General features: G+C 43.7%; 3 protein-coding genes across 5 annotated transcripts; all 3 read left to right on the top strand.

Annotated features, from left to right (window-relative positions):
* Nucleotides 1-1,656: 1,656 nt before the first annotated feature.
* On the top strand, nucleotides 1,657-2,370 carry LOC127345452 (histone H2B.2-like). Its single transcript, XM_051371929.2, has one exon. It carries the CDS (start codon nucleotides 1,729-1,731, stop codon nucleotides 2,176-2,178), a length of 450 nt encoding a protein of 149 aa, XP_051227889.1. The 5' UTR covers nucleotides 1,657-1,728; the 3' UTR covers nucleotides 2,179-2,370.
* Nucleotides 2,371-10,081: 7,711 nt separating this feature from the next.
* LOC127345450 (nuclear transport factor 2) lies at nucleotides 10,082-14,503 on the top strand. 3 transcript variants are annotated; one of them, XM_051371928.2, is made up of 11 exons: nucleotides 10,082-10,274; nucleotides 10,427-10,501; nucleotides 11,764-11,813; nucleotides 11,889-12,026; nucleotides 12,114-12,390; nucleotides 12,463-12,743; nucleotides 12,900-13,074; nucleotides 13,150-13,271; nucleotides 13,350-13,415; nucleotides 13,494-13,557; nucleotides 13,874-14,503. In XM_051371928.2, the coding sequence occupies exons 3-11, from the start codon at nucleotides 11,766-11,768 to the stop codon at nucleotides 14,266-14,268; spliced, it is 1,566 nt and encodes a 521-aa protein (XP_051227888.1). In that variant the 5' UTR covers nucleotides 10,082-10,274; nucleotides 10,427-10,501; nucleotides 11,764-11,765; the 3' UTR covers nucleotides 14,269-14,503. The 3 variants fall into 3 exon arrangements, with proteins under 3 accessions (XP_051227888.1, XP_051227886.1, XP_051227887.1); XM_051371926.2 differs by having other exon boundaries at nucleotides 12,457-12,743; XM_051371927.2 differs by having other exon boundaries at nucleotides 11,753-11,813; nucleotides 12,457-12,743.
* A 375-nt stretch (nucleotides 14,504-14,878) lies between these two features.
* LOC127345449 (ubiquitin-conjugating enzyme E2 27) lies at nucleotides 14,879-17,864 on the top strand. The gene is made up of 5 exons (XM_051371925.2): nucleotides 14,879-15,178; nucleotides 15,744-15,792; nucleotides 16,214-16,373; nucleotides 17,400-17,489; nucleotides 17,579-17,864. Exons 1-5 carry the CDS (start codon nucleotides 14,995-14,997, stop codon nucleotides 17,684-17,686), a joined length of 591 nt encoding a protein of 196 aa, XP_051227885.1. The 5' UTR covers nucleotides 14,879-14,994; the 3' UTR covers nucleotides 17,687-17,864.
* Nucleotides 17,865-18,399: the final 535 nt, after the last annotated feature.

Below are 18,399 nucleotides of genomic sequence, written 5' to 3'. Positions count from 1 at the left end.
GGCAAAGTATTTGGATTGTGTTGTGCAGGTTCCACGTTGGCGGCGGAATCCCTGGTGTTGCGCCGCACTACACTCCGTCACCAACAACCTTCACGTGTTCCTTGACTCCTACTGGTTCGATAAACCTTGGTTTCTTACTGAGGGAAAACTTGCTGCTGTATGCATCATACATTTCTCTTGGGGTTCCCAATGGACGAGTGCTTTACCGTCACAAGGAAGCTACTTTGGCGCCGTTGCAATCCAACTCCCACGTCAACTACGCGCAAGCACCCACCAGCATCCACCTCTCTCAACACCAATACATTCTGGATATTCTATCTCGTGCAGACATGAGCGATTGTCACCCCGTTACCACACCTATCGATACCAAAGCCAAACTATCCTCCACAGCCGGCCCCTCTGTTTCGGACCCGTCCCTCTACCGTAGCCTTGCTGGCGCTCTTCAGTATGCCACTCTCACCCGTCCTGACATCTCCTATGCCGTCCAACAAGTTTGTATACACATGCATGACCCTCGTGAACCTCATCTCTCTCTCATCAAACGAATTCTTCGCTACCTTAAGGGCACTCTCCACCATGGTCTCACTTTGCACCGTTCCACCTCTCACTCCCTTGTTGCCTATTCCGATGCTGATTGGGCCGGGTGTCCGGATACTAGACGCTCTACGTCGGGGTTTTGCATGTATCTTGGAGATAATTTGATAAGCTGGTCGTCTCGCTGCCAGACCACGGTCTCTCATTCTAGTGCTGAGGCCGAATGCCGCGCTGTTGCCACGACGGTCGCGAAATCCTGCTCGGTACGACAACTATTACAGGAGCTTCATCGTCCCATTGACACAACCACCATCGTGTATTGTGACAATGTCAACGCTGTTTACTTGTCGGCCAATCCAGTCCATCATCGCCGCACCAAACACATTGAGCTAGATATTCATTTTGTTCGGGAGAAGGTGGCTCTCGGCGATGTTCGTGTGTTACATGTGCCATCTACATCAGGCCTGTCTACCATTCTGTTCAGGGAATTCATATCCAGTCTTCACGTCGATGCTCTCCCAGGACTGCGGGGGCGTGTTAGATACAGAGGTGGTGACCGATCAACTTGGAGTCTACTCCAAGTCACCTAGCTAAATACGTATTCTATATTTGTATTGTGTATTTGTACTTATATATAAATATATGAGGAGGACGGAGGCACTGCCTTCAAGCAGCCCGGATTCAATCCATTCATTGAATACCCAATCTTCAAATCCCAGCAGGAGTGATTTGATCCATCTTAACGTGTGCACTCGTCACCAATCACCTAGGTCCCATGCGTGGCAGTGGCAGTAATCTGATTTCTGGCAGTGACTCATCCATCACCAACATTCGTTGCATGAACATCATTCATCGCACTTTTTTTTAACTGCTCTTTTTTTTTTCTTTGAGATGGATCACACATCCAGGCATCCAGCATTCGAGCCAAAGCTAGCCCCCAACGCCGAACAGGTGTTTCCAGCGATCCGCGTCTCAACGCATCCGGCCCGTCCATCGCGACCAGCGGTGAACGGCTGATATCAGTTGACGAGACCGATCCGCGGCAACCATCTCTCAACCAATCAGCGGCCACGTCCTTCCACCTATATAATGTTTCCTCCCCCATCCTCATTTCCTCAGATCTCATCAGCAATTCCCCAATCCTTCCAGCGAAACCCCACAACCAGCACCACACCACTCCCCCGAGAATCACCCATGGCCCCCAAGGCGGAGAAGAAGCCGGCGGCCAAGAAGCCCGTCGAGGAGGAGCCAGCGGCGGAGAAGACACCCGCCGGCAAGAAGCCCAAGGCCGAGAAGCGGCTGCCGGCCGGCAAGAGCGCCTCCAAGGAGGGCGGCGAGAAGAAGGGGAAGAAGAAGGCCAAGAAGAGCGTGGAGACCTACAAGATCTACATCTTCAAGGTGCTCAAGCAGGTGCACCCCGACATCGGCATCTCCTCCAAGGCCATGTCCATCATGAACTCCTTCATCAACGACATCTTTGAAAAGCTTGCCGGCGAGTCCGCCAAGCTGGCGCGGTACAACAAGAAGCCCACCATCACCTCCAGGGAGATCCAGACCTCGGTGCGCCTCGTCCTCCCCGGCGAGCTCGCCAAGCACGCCGTCTCTGAGGGCACTAAGGCCGTCACCAAGTTCACCTCTGCCTAGACTGTTCTTGGTTTCTCCTAGATTCCCCAGTTTCGTCTGGGTTAAGTGTCGGCTTCAGGTTTCAGTTGTACGATGTAGTTAGCTGTTCGTAGTTTTTCTGGATTTGATTGTCTTGTAAGAAGTGTGCTCGTTGTGGCAACAACACTGTTTTTCTGATCTGAAGAAATAGTAATGTTGACGCATCACTCTGAATCATGGCTGTATCTATCTTGATCTGCAGAAATGGTAATACTCATGAAGTCATGATCTTTCTCTGTGTGATTGGGCCGTGGGTTGAACTGTGTTACGTCTGTTTTTGATCCATGTCGCACGTTTGTGTACGTTTTGATCCATGTCGTCTGCAGTTTTTCAGAAATGTTGGTCTGCTTTTGCATTTATTTTTGTATATTGCTACCATGAATAATCTATGCTTGATGAGAGAGGATGATGCAGGTGCATAACTGACGTCATTTGGGGCAGCTTCAATCACGGTTGTGCTCTTTGAGTAGCCAAAGAGATTTCGTATTTCTTGTGTAATACTCTTCTAAGCTATATAGGTTAGCAAATGGAGATTCGGTTCCGTTGTAATGGTTCATCCCACAATGCACCAAACCGACGCTGTAACTTAGAGATAGAGGTTGCCATCCATACCAACATGCCAAGACCACTCTTTGGAGTTCTATAAACTGAGTTCCCTTGAGGTTCTGTAGGCCTGTTTAGAACTTGGTTACTGTCCCATGTTCGTGCAGGAATTAAGCTGACCTTTATATTACTTCCTCCATTCTAAATAAACCTGAAGTTCTAGTTTTGTACCAAGAAAATAAAAGTTTGACCAAGTTTATGCAAATGTGCTTATACATCATTAGATACTTTCAGTAAGAAATTATATTTTAGGATAGATCTAATGAAAAGAAAGTGATTCAATGTCATAAATATTTCTTGAGTAAGTCAAATTTAAATTTGATTTAGGATGGTACAAGTCGAAATACTGATTATATTTTAGGAGAGGGAGAGAGAACTCAATGGGGTGAATGAGGAGAGCCCAAGGGGTCTCTTTATATAGGGGAATGGTAGAGGAGGTGGGGCTGGCCGCCGGCCCTCCTTAGGGTTAGCTTTTGGGGCGGCGGGCCCACCTTGGGCCGCCGACCCACCCTTCCCCTAGGGTTTCAGACGCCCCCTTATTGGGCAGCCAAATGGTAGCCCAATTATGGGTATCCCTTTTCTTATATTTAATTATTTAATTCAATTAATTAAATAATATACATATTATTAAGTCTCCGAATAATAATTAATTGACCTCGAAACTTATTGTACCTCCGTGGAACTATTCTGGAGTTCTCTTTCTATTCCCTAACAATACCGAATCTATCTTGAAGCTTCATATACCCTTAAGAGTGCCACCCTACGGGTTCGGGAATGTGTAGACATGACTGAGACATCTCTCCGATCAATGACCACCAGTGGTTCTGGAAAACCATAATAGTCCACACACACTCCATGAATTTATCTTTGTCACTTGAACCTCAATGTCGAATCCCATCCCTTTGTTACACGATACCTAGTTTGCCCAAGACTTGATCTTCGGTATCTGGTATACCTTGTTCGGTCCATTTGCCGACAAACATGTTCAACTTGTTCTTGTGATATCATATCATCGTGACCTAATCACATGCTCAAACGTTGTTGATATAATATCACCGAGTGGGCCCATGATATCTTTTCGTACACACATATGTATAAATCTTGCTATTGCCACATGCGCCTCAACCCATCCCATTGGAATGGCTGAGCAACACCTTTATGACCACCCTATTACGGAGTAGCGATTGATGATGTTAAATCAGCCGCCGGTGACAGTGATTCTAATATCGTCTTGCGGTCTAATGATTAGGTTACAACATTTCATTAATAGTATTGCAATGCTAAACTTTGTGACATGAACACATTGCAGTACCTTATACGAGTGTGTGTCCATCATGTCATTCATCCAACAAGATCACTCCATTATTAATGGCATTGACGTCCATGATCAAGAAACCTTGATCATCTTATTAATCAATCGACTATTTTACTAGGGTCAAGATTTTTGTTCAATGCCAGACGTGCACTAATGTTTCCGCTTAATACAGTTATAGCATGACATAAAACTTATTATGAACAATATAGAAGTGACAATAAAACTATCTTTATTTATTTGCCGCTAGGGAACAAATCCAACACTTGGTAATTAACCAGATAGAAACCTTCAACATACGATTTTATCATCATATACCAATAATTAGAAGTGCGATCCTCAAACATGACATGATTCCGCACCTATGGCCTTTGAGTAATCTGAGTACCATAGAGCCTGGCTTACTCAGTGGAACATAAAACAACCCCACCCTCACACACGTTTCCTATATAATACCCCACGAACCCACTATCCATGTTGCCGCACTCTCCTTTCTCCTATCCAAACCCTAGTTCTCAGGCCCTCCTCTATCCACTTTAACCACTAGATGTCATGCCCTCCTCTGCCTACTTTGACCACTAGATCTCAGGCACCACTCTATCCACTTCGAACCCTAGATATACATGGCTCCTCTCCCATTCCTGGTACAGATATGTCCAAGCGGTGCTCGTACTGTCATGTCGCCCAATCTGGGAGGCCTCCACCGCTCAAGTACATTATCGTTATCCATCACGTTTTGTTTCGTTTCTTTATTCACGTTATAATCACGCTTATCTTTCTTCCATATCAACCTCAACAAGGACAACAGGATGAACCTCCGCATGAAGGATGGCGGGCCAAACCTTGTACGAAGGACCACCAGCCGGTCGTTGGTGATGTCATCAACGCATGTCAAGTTGAGAATGGAAGGCATATCCGCCTCATGAATAATGGCGACAAGTTGTTGGCAGCTAGGTCGTTGGCGAGGTAGTGTTGCAATCCGGGTTAATGATGACACCGGCCACTATTTCCAAACACGAAAAGGGTTACGCCAAGGGGATCCGTTATCACCGATGTTGTTTAACATTGTAGCGGATATGCTGGCTATACTCATAGAGCGGGCCAAGGCTGATGGCCAGATTGAAGGAGTGATTCCACATCTGGTTGATGGTGGTTTATCTATACTTCAATATGCCGACGATACAATTCTATTTATGGATCATGATCTTGAAAAAGCTCAAAATCTGAAATTAATTTTGGCGGCTTTTGAGCAGTTGTCAGGATTGAAAATCAATTTCCATAAAAGCGAATTGTTCTGTTCCGGTGATGCCCAAAACGATACGGCTCTGTATACAGAATTGTTTGGTTGCGGGCAAGGCCAATTTCCTATTCGTTATTTGGGTATTCCGGTTCATTATCGGAGACTTACAATCGCGGAATGGAAATTAGTGGAAGAAAGATTACAAAAACGCCTTAGTAGTTGGAAAGGTAAATTGTTGTCCCTGGGAGGAAGATTGGTACTCATTAATTCGGTACTCACAAATATGGTACTGTATATGTTATCATTCTTCATCCTACCGAAAGGAATTCTGCATAAACTCGATTACTATCGATCCAGATTCTTTTGGCAAGGGGACAGCGAGAAAAAGAAATATCGACTGGTTAAGTGGAGTATAGTTTGTAGTCCCAAAGATCAAGGAGGGCTTGGAGTTCATGACCTGGAGGTCAAGAATTCAGCTCTTCTGGGTAATTGGCTGTTTAAGCTACTTACTGAGGATGGGACTTGGCAAACTATTTTTCGGAGAAAGTATATCGGTTCGAAGACATTATCCCAAGTGGTTTGAAAACCTGGGGATTCTCACTTCTGGGCTGGTCTTATGGCGACAAAAAATGTATTCTTTCGCCATGGTACTTTCTCAATCAGGAATGGAGCACAGATACGGTTCTGGGAAGATGCTTGGCTAGACAATGCACCCTTAAGTGAACAGTATCCTGCTCTGTATAGGATTGCTCGTCGCCAAGGTGATACCATTGCTACTGTAATGGCTACCTCACCTCCGAATGTGACGTTCAGACGGGTTTTACTTGGACAAAGACTTGTGGCATGGAATACCCTAATTCAACGGCTCGGAGATATTCATTTATCACCTGAACTAGACGAATTTAGATGGAACCTTCATGTAGATGGTACCTTTTCCGTAAAATCTTTCTACAATGCGATCCTTCTTTCTGACTTACCAGTTGACAACAACTAGACAATACCCCGCACGTTGTTGCGGGACACATTAGCATGATTTTGTGTGGTAATGAATGGTTTAGATTACTTGTGATCAACTAATAGAGTAATGATCTTGTATTTCTTTGTTAATTAAACTTATTGTTGTCAACTATGTACTTAGTTATTGAAGCAAATGAGCATGCGCTGAGAATTGAGCATACACAAAATGAAATATCATTAGTTACTTAGTGGAAGAAGCATTGGAATTTATTGCCTTATTTGATACAGTCAAGTAAGATGATAAAATAGCACGCTAACATAAGAATATGCCTCGTCACAAGATATTACAAATATGCATATTTCTCGATAGCGGAAGTCTATAAATGGTGATTACAATCTTTCATACAAAATTGTACATGTGAAAGCTTGAATGTAGCACATAATATCTGTGCCACAGTATCATGGGTGTTGCAATAGTTAGTATTTTTTTTTCAATTTAATAAGCTACGGGTAAGATGTCTTAGCCTTTTTTTTTTTCGTAATCCATCCATAATTGTCAGAATATTAGAGGCGAAATATACTTATTTCAAACACGTTTTCGTTGTTTGGATATACTGTCCTCTTCCATTCTCCATCGACTTTCTTGAATTGATGATGCTCTGACATCTATCAGAAGGATACAAAACACATAGGTGCAATCTGTGCATATGAATATGACTTAAGTAGTAGTATATAGGGGACTGCTTGTCAACAAAGGTTCGCAAAAAAAAGCATTAGTTTTCGTACATCTTTACCAACTACCTCAAGTCATGTCATCTAGCTGGAAGAGATGAAGTTCTGTAGAAGTAAAAGTATGAGTTACAGAATAATCTAAATAGACATTTTCTTGTAGTAAAAAACACATGAGTGTAATAGTTATATACTTAGAATGTGGCATGATTTGTGTTTGGAAGACTCGCGTAAATAACGAAGAATTCGGCAAAGGATATTCACTCACAGAAATTGTACTTTTCACTTGAACTCTACATAATCATATGTAATATATCAAGGAGCGAATGCTGAAACTTAAGATTTGTGAAATAACAAAATACTTTTATTGCATGCCTGACTAAATGTATATATACCAACTTGACCAAGCGATTCGCTGATGTTAAGATGTATATACCAATTTGACCTGCATAGAAAAGTTAAGTAATAAGAAATTTATCATTCGCAAAAATAGTAATAAGCAATTAATCATGCGCTTATGTAACTACAAATGTGAGGAGATGTGTTAGTAGAACAGAATATATTGAATGACATGAGAAAGTATGCAATATCGAACAACCAATATTTTCTTACCAATCTCATAGCACATATCGAGATGTAGGTCCTCTAGGCATTTTATCGAGCAGTTACTGCAAAGTAACCTGATGATATGCACACTACCATCATGGAAGATAAGATCAGGATCTTAGTACAAAGAAAATCAACGGCATCATATATGCATAGGGAATGAGAGTTAAAATCGGCACGATCGCCACCGGTTTGCGTGGTCGCCGCCGAGGACAGCCTTATTGGATGTGCGGCGGAGCGCTCAAAACGAACGGAGGGGCATGCGTCAAAGCTTCATAGGAGAGATGATTGGGGTTGCGCATCTAATGCTGCAGACGATTACTATCGTCGATTAGTCATAGGAGGCAAAGCACATGAGTCAGGCCTCTAGTACAACACGTACGCAAGTAACAGGGACAGATTGAGCACGTCATACTCTAGAAGGAAAGAATGTATGATATCTGGTGGTTTAGCCCACTGAATGTATGGTATCTTACCTGAAAAACTGCGGATTAGCAGGTATATACGTATGACTTGTTGCTGCAAAAGCAAAGAAAAATAAGAAAGAAAACGTGATGCAAGAAAGGGATCGGTAAACCAACCTTGCAGCTCTTTTCCAGGCTTCAACCTTGCAGCAAGAGGATCTGTGGGGTGAGAAAACTGCACGTTCAGTGTCCAGTTATCAAATTAAGAACATGAGAAGCTGAAGCGAACGGGAATAAGAACCATATCACCGTGAAGAGGGGCATGCCTCGCGCTTCTGTAGCAAGGCCAAATAAATAGGTAGACCTGCAGCACCTGCTGCTTGATCTCCTTGCCGGTGGATCCGTTTCCGCATAGTGATCGATGTGTGGAGAGGAAGGGTCGAAGCTGCAGGCTGAAAGACCAAGTAACTGGTGGGTCGGTGGAATCTTTCATAACCCAAATGAAGATTTAATATATTGCTAATGAAAAGACACACTCATGTGGCATGCTGGATGCGATAGAGAATGAAGTTAGTGGATGAGGTGGCAAATTTGATGAGGTGGACACCTTGCATGTTGAGAGAAATCATCTTAGTGGGTTGCTCCTATTTAGTTATTATAGATAAGAAGATTTGGAAGATGAAGATATCATTAAAAATTAAATTTTTTGGATGGTATCTTCGTCGTGGGGTTATTCTCACCAAAGACAATCTTGTTAAGCGGAATTGGCATGGAAGTACACGGTGTGTTTTTTGTCATCAGGACGAAACAATCAAACACTTATTCTTCCAGTGCCAGTTCGCGAGATCTATATGGTCTGTCATCCAAGTAGCGTCTACCTTGTATCCGGCCTCCGACTAGTGTCGCCAATGTCTTTGGCAATTGGCTTCATGGTATAGATTCAAGGTTTAAGTTGCTTCTTAGGGTGGGGGCGCTAGCAGTTATCTGGGCGCTTTGGCTATGTAGAAATGACAAGATCTTTAATGACAAAAATTGTTCTTTGTTGCAGGTCATCTACAGATGTACAGGTATTCTCCGTTCATGGTTACCTCTACAGCGAGTGGAGAACCGACAGCTATGTACGGAGGTCTGTACACGGTTGGAGGCTACGGCGAGGGATACTTTTTCCCTACATGGGTGGCAGCATAGTCTACGGATAGATGCACCACCTACACTTTAGGCGTTATATGATTCATCGTTCCGATATGTATCTCGCCTAGTTTTTATTATTTATCCTTTTGGACTTGAGACAACAAAACGTCTGTCTGCATCCTGGTTATGCAGAGGCTGGATGTAATTGCTTATTAAAGTAATAAAGCATCCTTTATCGAAAAAAAGGTCGTTGGCGAGGTATGGAATCTTGAAGATGGCAAAAACTAGAATATAAACTAAGAGATTATTCCTAAAATAGGATGTAGTAGATTGTTAAGTTGTCGCATATTCTATTCATTTCCATGAAATCAATAGCTTGGCCACCTATCAACGAGCATGCTAGATGTTTTGCAGCATCCTGTAATGAGTTTTATGTGTTAATTAAATGTATTATCTTATCTTAATGAAATGAAAATTATGATCTGAATGGAACGGAGAAATTAATTTGTTAACAATAATTACAGTTATTTTCATCACATTAAACAGTTGTTTACTTCCCCGTGTGCCCTGAAACAAAGTTGTAAGCCTATGGCCTTTTTCCTCTAAAAAAGAAAATAATATCAAGGTCAACAATACCAATTGCACACAAGATGAAAGTATATTTAATGATGATTCTAATAATAGTGATTTAATTTTATAAATGTTGATATATTTCGTATAATAGTTGGTCAAACTTCAAAAAGTTTCATTTTAACTAAAAAAACTACAGCGAGTATTGTGTTATGGTTTACTAGATTCGGGCTATCATGTCCTTTTTTTCTTTCGAATTACAGGTCCAACTATAATTTATTTTGCTTCGAGCCGAATCCATTTATATTCGACGCAATCCTACACCACCTCGGTACCTCACGGGTGAAACGTTTTGTGCTCGCTCGCTCTGACCACTCTCTCGGTCTTCGTCTCCCCTGCCCGAAACGAAACCCCAAACCCTACCTCTCATTTCCTCTCCCTGCGGCTGGCGGCGCGGCAAAACTAGGGCACCGGCGGCGGCTTGACCTAGAGCAGCGGCGGCGGCTGGACATCGGCGGCGCGACAGGTAGGATCAACCCCCCCCCCCCCCCCTTGTTTCTACCTACGCGCTATTCCTCTCTCCTCTGCAGCAAGACTGGAACGGCGCGCGGCGGCGGCGGATGAAAAACTCTCTCTCTCTCCCATTCTCTGCGCCCTCTAACCCTCTTTCTGCATCAGGCGCGCGGCCGGCGACCAGTAGCTTCACAGCAGGGCCTTTCTTCTTCGACCTGGTTTTCCTCCAAAAAAACTGAGGTGATTTCCCTCCCCCCCTCCCCACCCCCACATAAATAATAATATGTTCAGTGATTACCCCCTAAATGGCAAGCATAGGCCATACGATTTGGTTGTTGATTTCTCCCCAGATTCCTAATGTTCGAGAGAGGATGCGCTTGTGCTTGTTCAATCCTTCTATACATTGGCCAAGTGACGAGAGGGATATGATGAGCATGGAGTATCTGGGTCATAAAATAGGGAAGAATGACACAACTTCTGAACATGCTTTGACTTCAGAGAGCACCTTCCTTCCGATGTTGTGATCTCTTTGGGGACCGTAAATTGCAAGGAGAAACGATACACAGGTCTTTTAGGAAGCAATTACCTATGTTTTTAACGCAACAACCTTAGGAATAGCCGAATAGGTTCGTCAGTGGAAACTATGGTTGGTTCAATGAAATTGTTAGCCGTTATTTCAAGAGTCTAACATGGCATTGGTGAGCTACGGGATGACCTTATTAGGAAGTCTTCATTGGAGATCCCTACCAAATAGTCTACCGCCATAAATCTCTCCTAATATGGTGGTAAATCTCTCCTACTAGTCTGTAACCATGCCCTGCATCTGCTGCCGTGTTGTACCTTAGCGGCACCGTTGATGTTCATCCTACCTGCCGACACACACAACACTGCCACTGCCATTGCCGTTCCCATTCTTCCTTGTCAGGACATCACATTGCTTTCTCCACCCTGTTTACAGTCTTCAGCAATTGGTTTTGAGGCATGAGGTTGTTTTATCCAGGGGCTAGTTAAATCCCACTGACCTTTCACAGTTTTTGGGTGTATAGTTGCATGGCTGGGATACCCTCTAAATCCACCCCTGAGTTTGGTACACACTTCTGGTCTTAATCTTGGGTGTGTAGTTGCATTGTCGAAAAAGTAGCTTTCTGGGAGTATCATAGAGTCGGACTGAGATGCTATTTTCGTGGTTCATGCAACCAGACCTTTCATTGTAATGTTTAGAGTATGAATTTGTGGTCCTTTTTTTTGCTTATTCTGCACAGAGGCGTCAGGTTTGGGTTACATACTTTCTAGAAGCTGCATCTGGGTATTGGTTTTATGTCAAAGAAATTTTTCAATGGTTGAATAGTTATTCTGATATTTAGGTTCTCTCAATGTTGCTGCCATTTATCTTGATGATCTTCTGGACCAATCGCCCTTTTCTAAATCATCATTCTTTTAATGCTGCTACATACATGCATCTAATATTTCTTTGATGTATTTAATGTATAGTTTTCTTTCAGCAATGGCAATGCAAACAGGAACCCCAGCCACTCCATTAAGTCCCCAAGTGGTGAGTCTCCTCTCCTGTGAACTGGCTATTACATGCGTTCAGTACTTGATTTGACTGACATCTTTTCTTGTATAGATTTGCTCTGTATTTGTTGAGCAATATTACCACATTCTACACGAGACACCGGACCAGGCGCATAAGTTTTATCAAGATACAAGTAGGATTGGCCGGACAGGTTCTGATGGAGTCATGGAATACGTAACAACATTGCCTGTAAGTTGTGCGAAAAATTGTTGCTACAGCTTGTACGGCCTTACCCTTGACTATTTCTCCTTATTTACACCTCCTGTATTTGAACAGGAGATCAACAAGAAAATATTGTCTATGGACTTCAGCAAATACTTAACAGAGATAGAGACTGCAGATGCACTCTTATCTCACAATGGTGGCGTTATCATTGTTGTTACTGGATCATTAACCATGTCTGATGGCGTTTGCCAAAGATTTACACAGACATTCTTCCTTGCACCACAAGAAAGTGGTGGTTATTTTGTCCTCAATGATATTTTAAGGTTGATATCAGAAAGGAATCAAGTTAATGAAAGAACTCTGAAGGATGGGCCTGTTGCTCAATCAGGTCGAGTATATTTTGCATCCCTTCTAAATTACCTGTAATCCCCATGTGTACTGACATTTTCAACAGTGGCAGATCCTACTCCAGCTGTGGCGGTGGAGCATGTGACCACTGACATTGTTGCGGACGTGCAAGTTCTGAACTCTGGCACAACTGTTGAAACTAACCCCACTGCTAATGGAACTGTTGAAAATAATGTTGAGCCACCTGTGAAGGTGACCAAAGAGGCTGTGAAAAATATTTCTGTTGCTATTGCCCCCTCTCCAGCTCAGAAGGATATTCCAAAAAAGACCCCTGTTGCTGCTTCTCCCCCTCCAGCTCAGAAAGATGTCACTAAGAAGACTTACGCATCAATTGTAATTTCTCCATCTCTATTTTATTTTCCAATAGTCTCTTATGGCCATGCTCCTAATGTAACCATGAAGTGAAGGGCTTATTTCTTTTGTGAACTTCTTTTGATACTATAGCTTTTGTACACTTCATTGAGTCTCTTTCTAATTGGTGACCTGCAGGTGAAAGTCATGAAGGAGGGCCCACCAACTCCAGTTGTCAAATCTAAACCATCTCCTAAACCTGTGACGAAACCTGCGACCAAGGCTGTTGAAGGTCCAGAAAAGTCTTCCGCGAAGGCCCCTGAAACCGCACCATCTGCCACAAGTGTTACCAAGAACAAAACTTCTCATGAGGGTTGGTTATGGTTTAATTTGGCATATGCAGTCCTTTTGACATTGATAGTTGTGATAACATTATTTTACCCTGCAGAACAAGGCTATTCGATTTTCGTCAAGAGTTTGCCTTTCAATTCGACCACTCAAACGGTTGAAGAAGAGTTCAAGAAATTTGGTGCAATCAAGCCTGGTGGCATCCAAGTTAGGAACAACAAGGTTAGTAGTAAGCTAGTAGCAGTTGGTTTTGGCTCTGGCTAAGCTGTTTGTCTGACATTGTTCCTTTTATTGCTGCAGATCGATCAGTACTGCTTTGGCTTTGTTGAATTTGAATCCCAGCAAGCTATGCAAGCTGCAATTCAGGTTTGCCTATAATGGACGGATTGTGTTTTTACAATACCTGTGGAGATACTGTAACCATCATGTCTTATTGTGATGTAGGCTTCTCCGCTATTTATAAATGAGCTTGAAGTGCGTATTGAGCAGAAGCGAACCAGTACGCGAGGTATGCAACCTTCCTTTTTTCTTTCCAGTTTGTTACTCTGCCAAAGGTAACTCTTAATTTGGTGATATGCATCTTGGTTTTCCCAACACCTAAAAATTGCATGTGTAATGTTGTTGCAATATTTGTGTACTTTGTGGTGTTCTATCAATATCTTTTCTTCTGTTAGTATTAGTGGTGTTCTATCAATATCTTTTCTTCTTGCTAGTATTAGTCTTAATAGAGGTTTGTTTGTTAATTTTGAAGATGCTGTCTAGAGATTCTGTTAGCTCATGGCAGCACTTGTAATGAGATATTTAATTTGAACCTCTTCCCGCAGTTGTGAATGGTGTCGTCATGAATGCTGGTGGAGGCGGCCGTTTCCAGTATGGGAGGGGTCACCGCGGTGGAGGACGTGGTGGTGGCTATGGGAACAATGCGAACTACCGTGGTGGTGATAACTTCCACAGCAGGAGGGACGAGAACGGTGACGACTTCAACAACATGAGGGACGATGGCGATAGCTTCAACAGGCGGAACGACGGCGAGAACTTCAACAGGAGGAACCGGAACGAGTACTCCGGGGGTCGCGGCGGGCGAGGGCCGCCGCCCCAGGGGAACGGCTACCACCACCACAACGGGAACGGCTTCCACCAGCCACGGCCCTTCCCGAATGAGAACGGGAGGTACGCCCGTGCCAATGGCGGCCCGAAGCAAACACCGGTTGGGTCATAGACGGCCAGGGGGATCCAGTCTAGAGGATAGGAGATCAAATTCTTTTAGCAGTCTGCTATGAAGTTTAGCGCTGCTTGGTCGGCGGTGTATGGTAGGTGAATGGATTTTGTGTTGGTGAACGTCAATTGGTTGGTGGGTGATGCGGAGATCAAATTGTGTCGGTCGGAACAGAACCCCAGTCTGGGAAGCGCAAGATGCAAAGATCTGTTGTTGTTGTAATTCATGTTATCTCTTATCGCTGTTGTTGTATGTTGCTGTTCTTCTCTGGATGGGAATCGATAATCTCATGTTTCACATCTCACGTAGGTTAATTGAGGAGACTAAAGAGTGAAAGATTTTGTGTTGGATTTTGTGTTACAAGACGCGACCTGTCTTGCGAAGCATCAGCTTCTGATCTTCCAAGTTGTCTGTGCTGCCATTCAGTTTTGCCCACGACACCAAAATATTCAAAATAAATACAGGGAGTATATTTGCAAAAAAAGATAAGGTGGTGATTAGCTTAGTATTTTCAACTAATTATTATTATAGGATCAAATTACTTTACTGCTGTAAAAAAAGTATACTAGCAGCAGCGTTTCTGTACTCCATAGATCACCTATACAGAATAAAAGTTACTCCATAGATACTCCGCCGCCCTTCTCCCTCCTAGCGCTCCAACCCATCCCCACCGCCCCTGCCCCCGGTTGCTTCCAGGGAGAGCAAGAGTGGAGATCGCCGTCGGCGAGGATGGTGGACGTGTCGCGCGTGCAGAAGGAGCTGACGGAGTGCAACCGGGACTCGGACGTCTCCGGCGTCTCCATCGCGCTCCACGACGGGGGCTCCAGCATCACCCACCTCACCGGCACCATCGCCGGGCCCCTCGACACCCCCTACCAGGGCGGCATCTTCCGCATCGACATCCGCCTCCCAGGTCACCGCTCCGCTCCGGCCCGTCTCGCTGCTGCCTTCCTTCCCTCCCGCGCGTTCCTGTGGGGATTCCCGTTCCGTCCCCCGCCTCCGCCCCGCGATTTCGCTCTGGGATTTGGCAGCGATCGGGGCGAGCGGTTTGGCCGTTGGCCTCGGCGGGCCGCGGGGCACGCTAGATTCGGGTAGGGTTTTGTCTGCGCCCCTAGATCGTTCAAGATTAGGATCCGATTCAATTATTAGCCATTTATTTAGGAACCTATATCGAAGCAAGCTCGACAGATTTGTGCGCCAGGTCCTAATTTTGCTGATGTTAGTTGCACACTCGATTCAGGGTGTGTTTTGCGTCATGTTTCGTAGAATACTAGCCATATGGCCCGAATCGGTCGCCAAACATCCTGTTGCTGTGGTGAGAAGAATGATCTGTACCAAATCAGTTACATAGATTGTGTGCATTCGCCACTTGCACAATTCTGCCTCTGCAAGGTGATACCAGGAAGTCAGAGAAGGGGAGCTGCGGAAAATGTTACTACTATCGTCTGACTGAAATCTCTGTGGTCTTTGATTGGCAGGTGGCTATCCATTTGAGCCTCCCAAGATGCAGTTCATCACCAAAGTATGGTATGCAAGCTTTCCTTCACCCTGTTGTTTGTTGCTTGTGTTTCCCTCTCTGTATATACCTTCGTGAAGGAGGATCTCAATGTTCCTCATATGTAGGGACCCGTTACTGTAAGCCTCTGGGCTAACAATTGACATGGATTTCCTGTTCTTTATATTTCTTTTTATGGCCATTAGCAGTAGGACACTCTAGATTAAATGAATGCAGTTTCAGTATTGGTATATCTTAACTCTTAAGGGACTGTAACAAGTTTATTAACTCTTCAAATGGGGGAGAGCCATCCAGTTTTAAAATGTGTATAATGTTACCTACGCAAATGTTCTTATATTCCCGAGGTATTGCAGTGAGTAACTGATGCTTTCTGACTGATAAGTACAATTTACTTGTCTGCAACACTGATTTCTGCTCCAACCTATGTTGAAGGCACCCAAATATTAGCAGTCAGAATGGGGCAATTTGCTTGGACATACTGAAAGATCAGTGGAGCCCAGCCCTTACCTTGAAGACAGCCTTGCTATCCCTTCAAGCTCTGCTTTCTGCTCCAGCCCCTGATGATCCTCAGGATGCTGTTGTTGCACAACAGGTCTGAATTTTTCTCTTTATTATTTAGTACCATGTTTTGGCACACCACTTACTTCTACCCTGGGAACTACCTGTGCATGCTAGTTAAATTGACATTTCCTCTTCCTGGGGTAATTTCTTTAAATTCAGCTGTGTATTTGTCCAGAACTGCGATATATTACCTATTGTAGAATAGCACCAGAGTATTACTGTACTGTAAATGTGTTATTTTATTTATACTGTAGCATCCAGTACATCAGCCCTATACTAGTACCTGTGGCGGAACAGCTATCGTTCGTCATGTCTGGGTTACTGCACATTTAACATTCATATTCCTGTGGCAACGTTGGTTGTCATGCCAATCAACATAACTGAGGTCACCATTGCAGCTGATTTCAAGGTTTAGGTGAATTTCATACCGGGTATCTACATGCTCTACATACAGTTTCAGTTTGGTGCTGGATGATACGTGAGCATGTACGGTAGTTTTGGTCGTAAACAAGCCTTTGAGCACTCTGTACCTAATCTACTCTGTTTATGTAATTTAATTAATAATATACTCCGATAATTTCATAATATGATCTTTCTAATCATACCTTCAAGAGGTGTGATATTTTACAAGATTGTTCATTACTTAACCTAACCTGGCTGGAAATGGAGGAAATATAAGCCTAAAAAAAATAATTCGCACAAGGTAGTGAGTAAAAGTTGATAGTACTCAGGCATATAAGCAACAAATTCAGGTCAGAGCTTGATTTTGGAGTCTACTATGTTGTTCGATATTCACTTAGTTAATCAATCTAGGCAGGTCTGTAATCTAGAAGTGATTATATTTGTGCTCCAGGGCGGGCCTGGGTCCCTTTTTAGGTTTTATACTGTCATTCCAGTGATGCAGGGCAAGACCTGAAGTTTCACTGTGATGGACCGATGGTTATTCACAAACTCAACAGACCCAGAAATCCCTGTGGATTTCAGGACAGTGGTCTTCACTGTCAGGTTAACTGACTCACTGTCTACTAATTGCATTTCTTTTCATCTGTTTTTGCAGTATCTACGTGACAAGTCCACATTTGTCAATACTGCTCGCTATTGGACGGAGGCATATGCAAAGAGCGACTCCACCGGCATGGAAGAGAAGGTACTGTTATCAAACTGTATACCATGTCATTTGCTATAGGAGCGCAAAGCTGTGGATTCTCAGAATTCCTTCGTTTATGCAAACTGCAGGTGCAGAAGCTGGTAGAGATGGGCTTCCCTGAGGATATGGTGAGAAGTGCCCTGAAGAGTGTCAACGGCGACGAGAACATGGCCCTCGAAAAGCTCTGCTCCGGCTGAAGCCCTATCCTTATTAGAACTGTAAATCACGTGCCCAATTTATTATGAATCAACGATTCTAGGTAATGCTCCTGTTATGCCATGTCAGTGTGGCCTCTAGGGCACTATATATAGAGGATTGAACCATGGAACTGAACTGAAGACTATCTATCATAAGTCGACAGACTTCGTTCATTTCCTTTCTTATGGTTTCTTTCCTTCCATCCGTGTATCTGAGTCAGCAGCAGGGTCGTTGCAGCCTATGCAAATCCGATTTATGTCTGATGCAAAGCGTCAGTTTGGCAATTATGAGGTGATCCGAATTTGATGGGCCATATTTATAGCTTACTGATCTTGGTCTGTTTCTTTCTCCTGCAATGCCTACGTGGCCAGTGATTTTGCTGAGCTACTTTGCTGAATGCATTTTTTCTCTCTGAGGCGACTGAATGGAAATCACCGAACGAGATTTCAACATTTTGAATGATTGAAATGCATAAGCTGGGCTATCAGTGTCATACCTGTATAACGTGGCTGGCGGTGCGATTAGACAAGATTCATCCGAAGGGACGGCACACGGATTAAGCTCAATGATTAAGACAATCTGAAGGGAAGGCATCAGATTCAGCTCAATGATTAGAACAATGAGAAGAGAAGGCACCAGGATTCAGCTCAGTGATTAAGACATCATGATGACGATCTTTAGTTTGTTGGACAGTAGGAGTAAGATAATGTCC

This window comes from Lolium perenne, chromosome 3 (assembly GCF_019359855.2).
Source record: "Lolium perenne isolate Kyuss_39 chromosome 3, Kyuss_2.0, whole genome shotgun sequence".
Lineage (NCBI taxonomy): Eukaryota > Viridiplantae > Streptophyta > Magnoliopsida > Poales > Poaceae > Lolium > Lolium perenne.
Note: the sequence above shows the minus strand (reverse complement) of the source record. Positions and strands in the feature narration are given on the sequence as shown.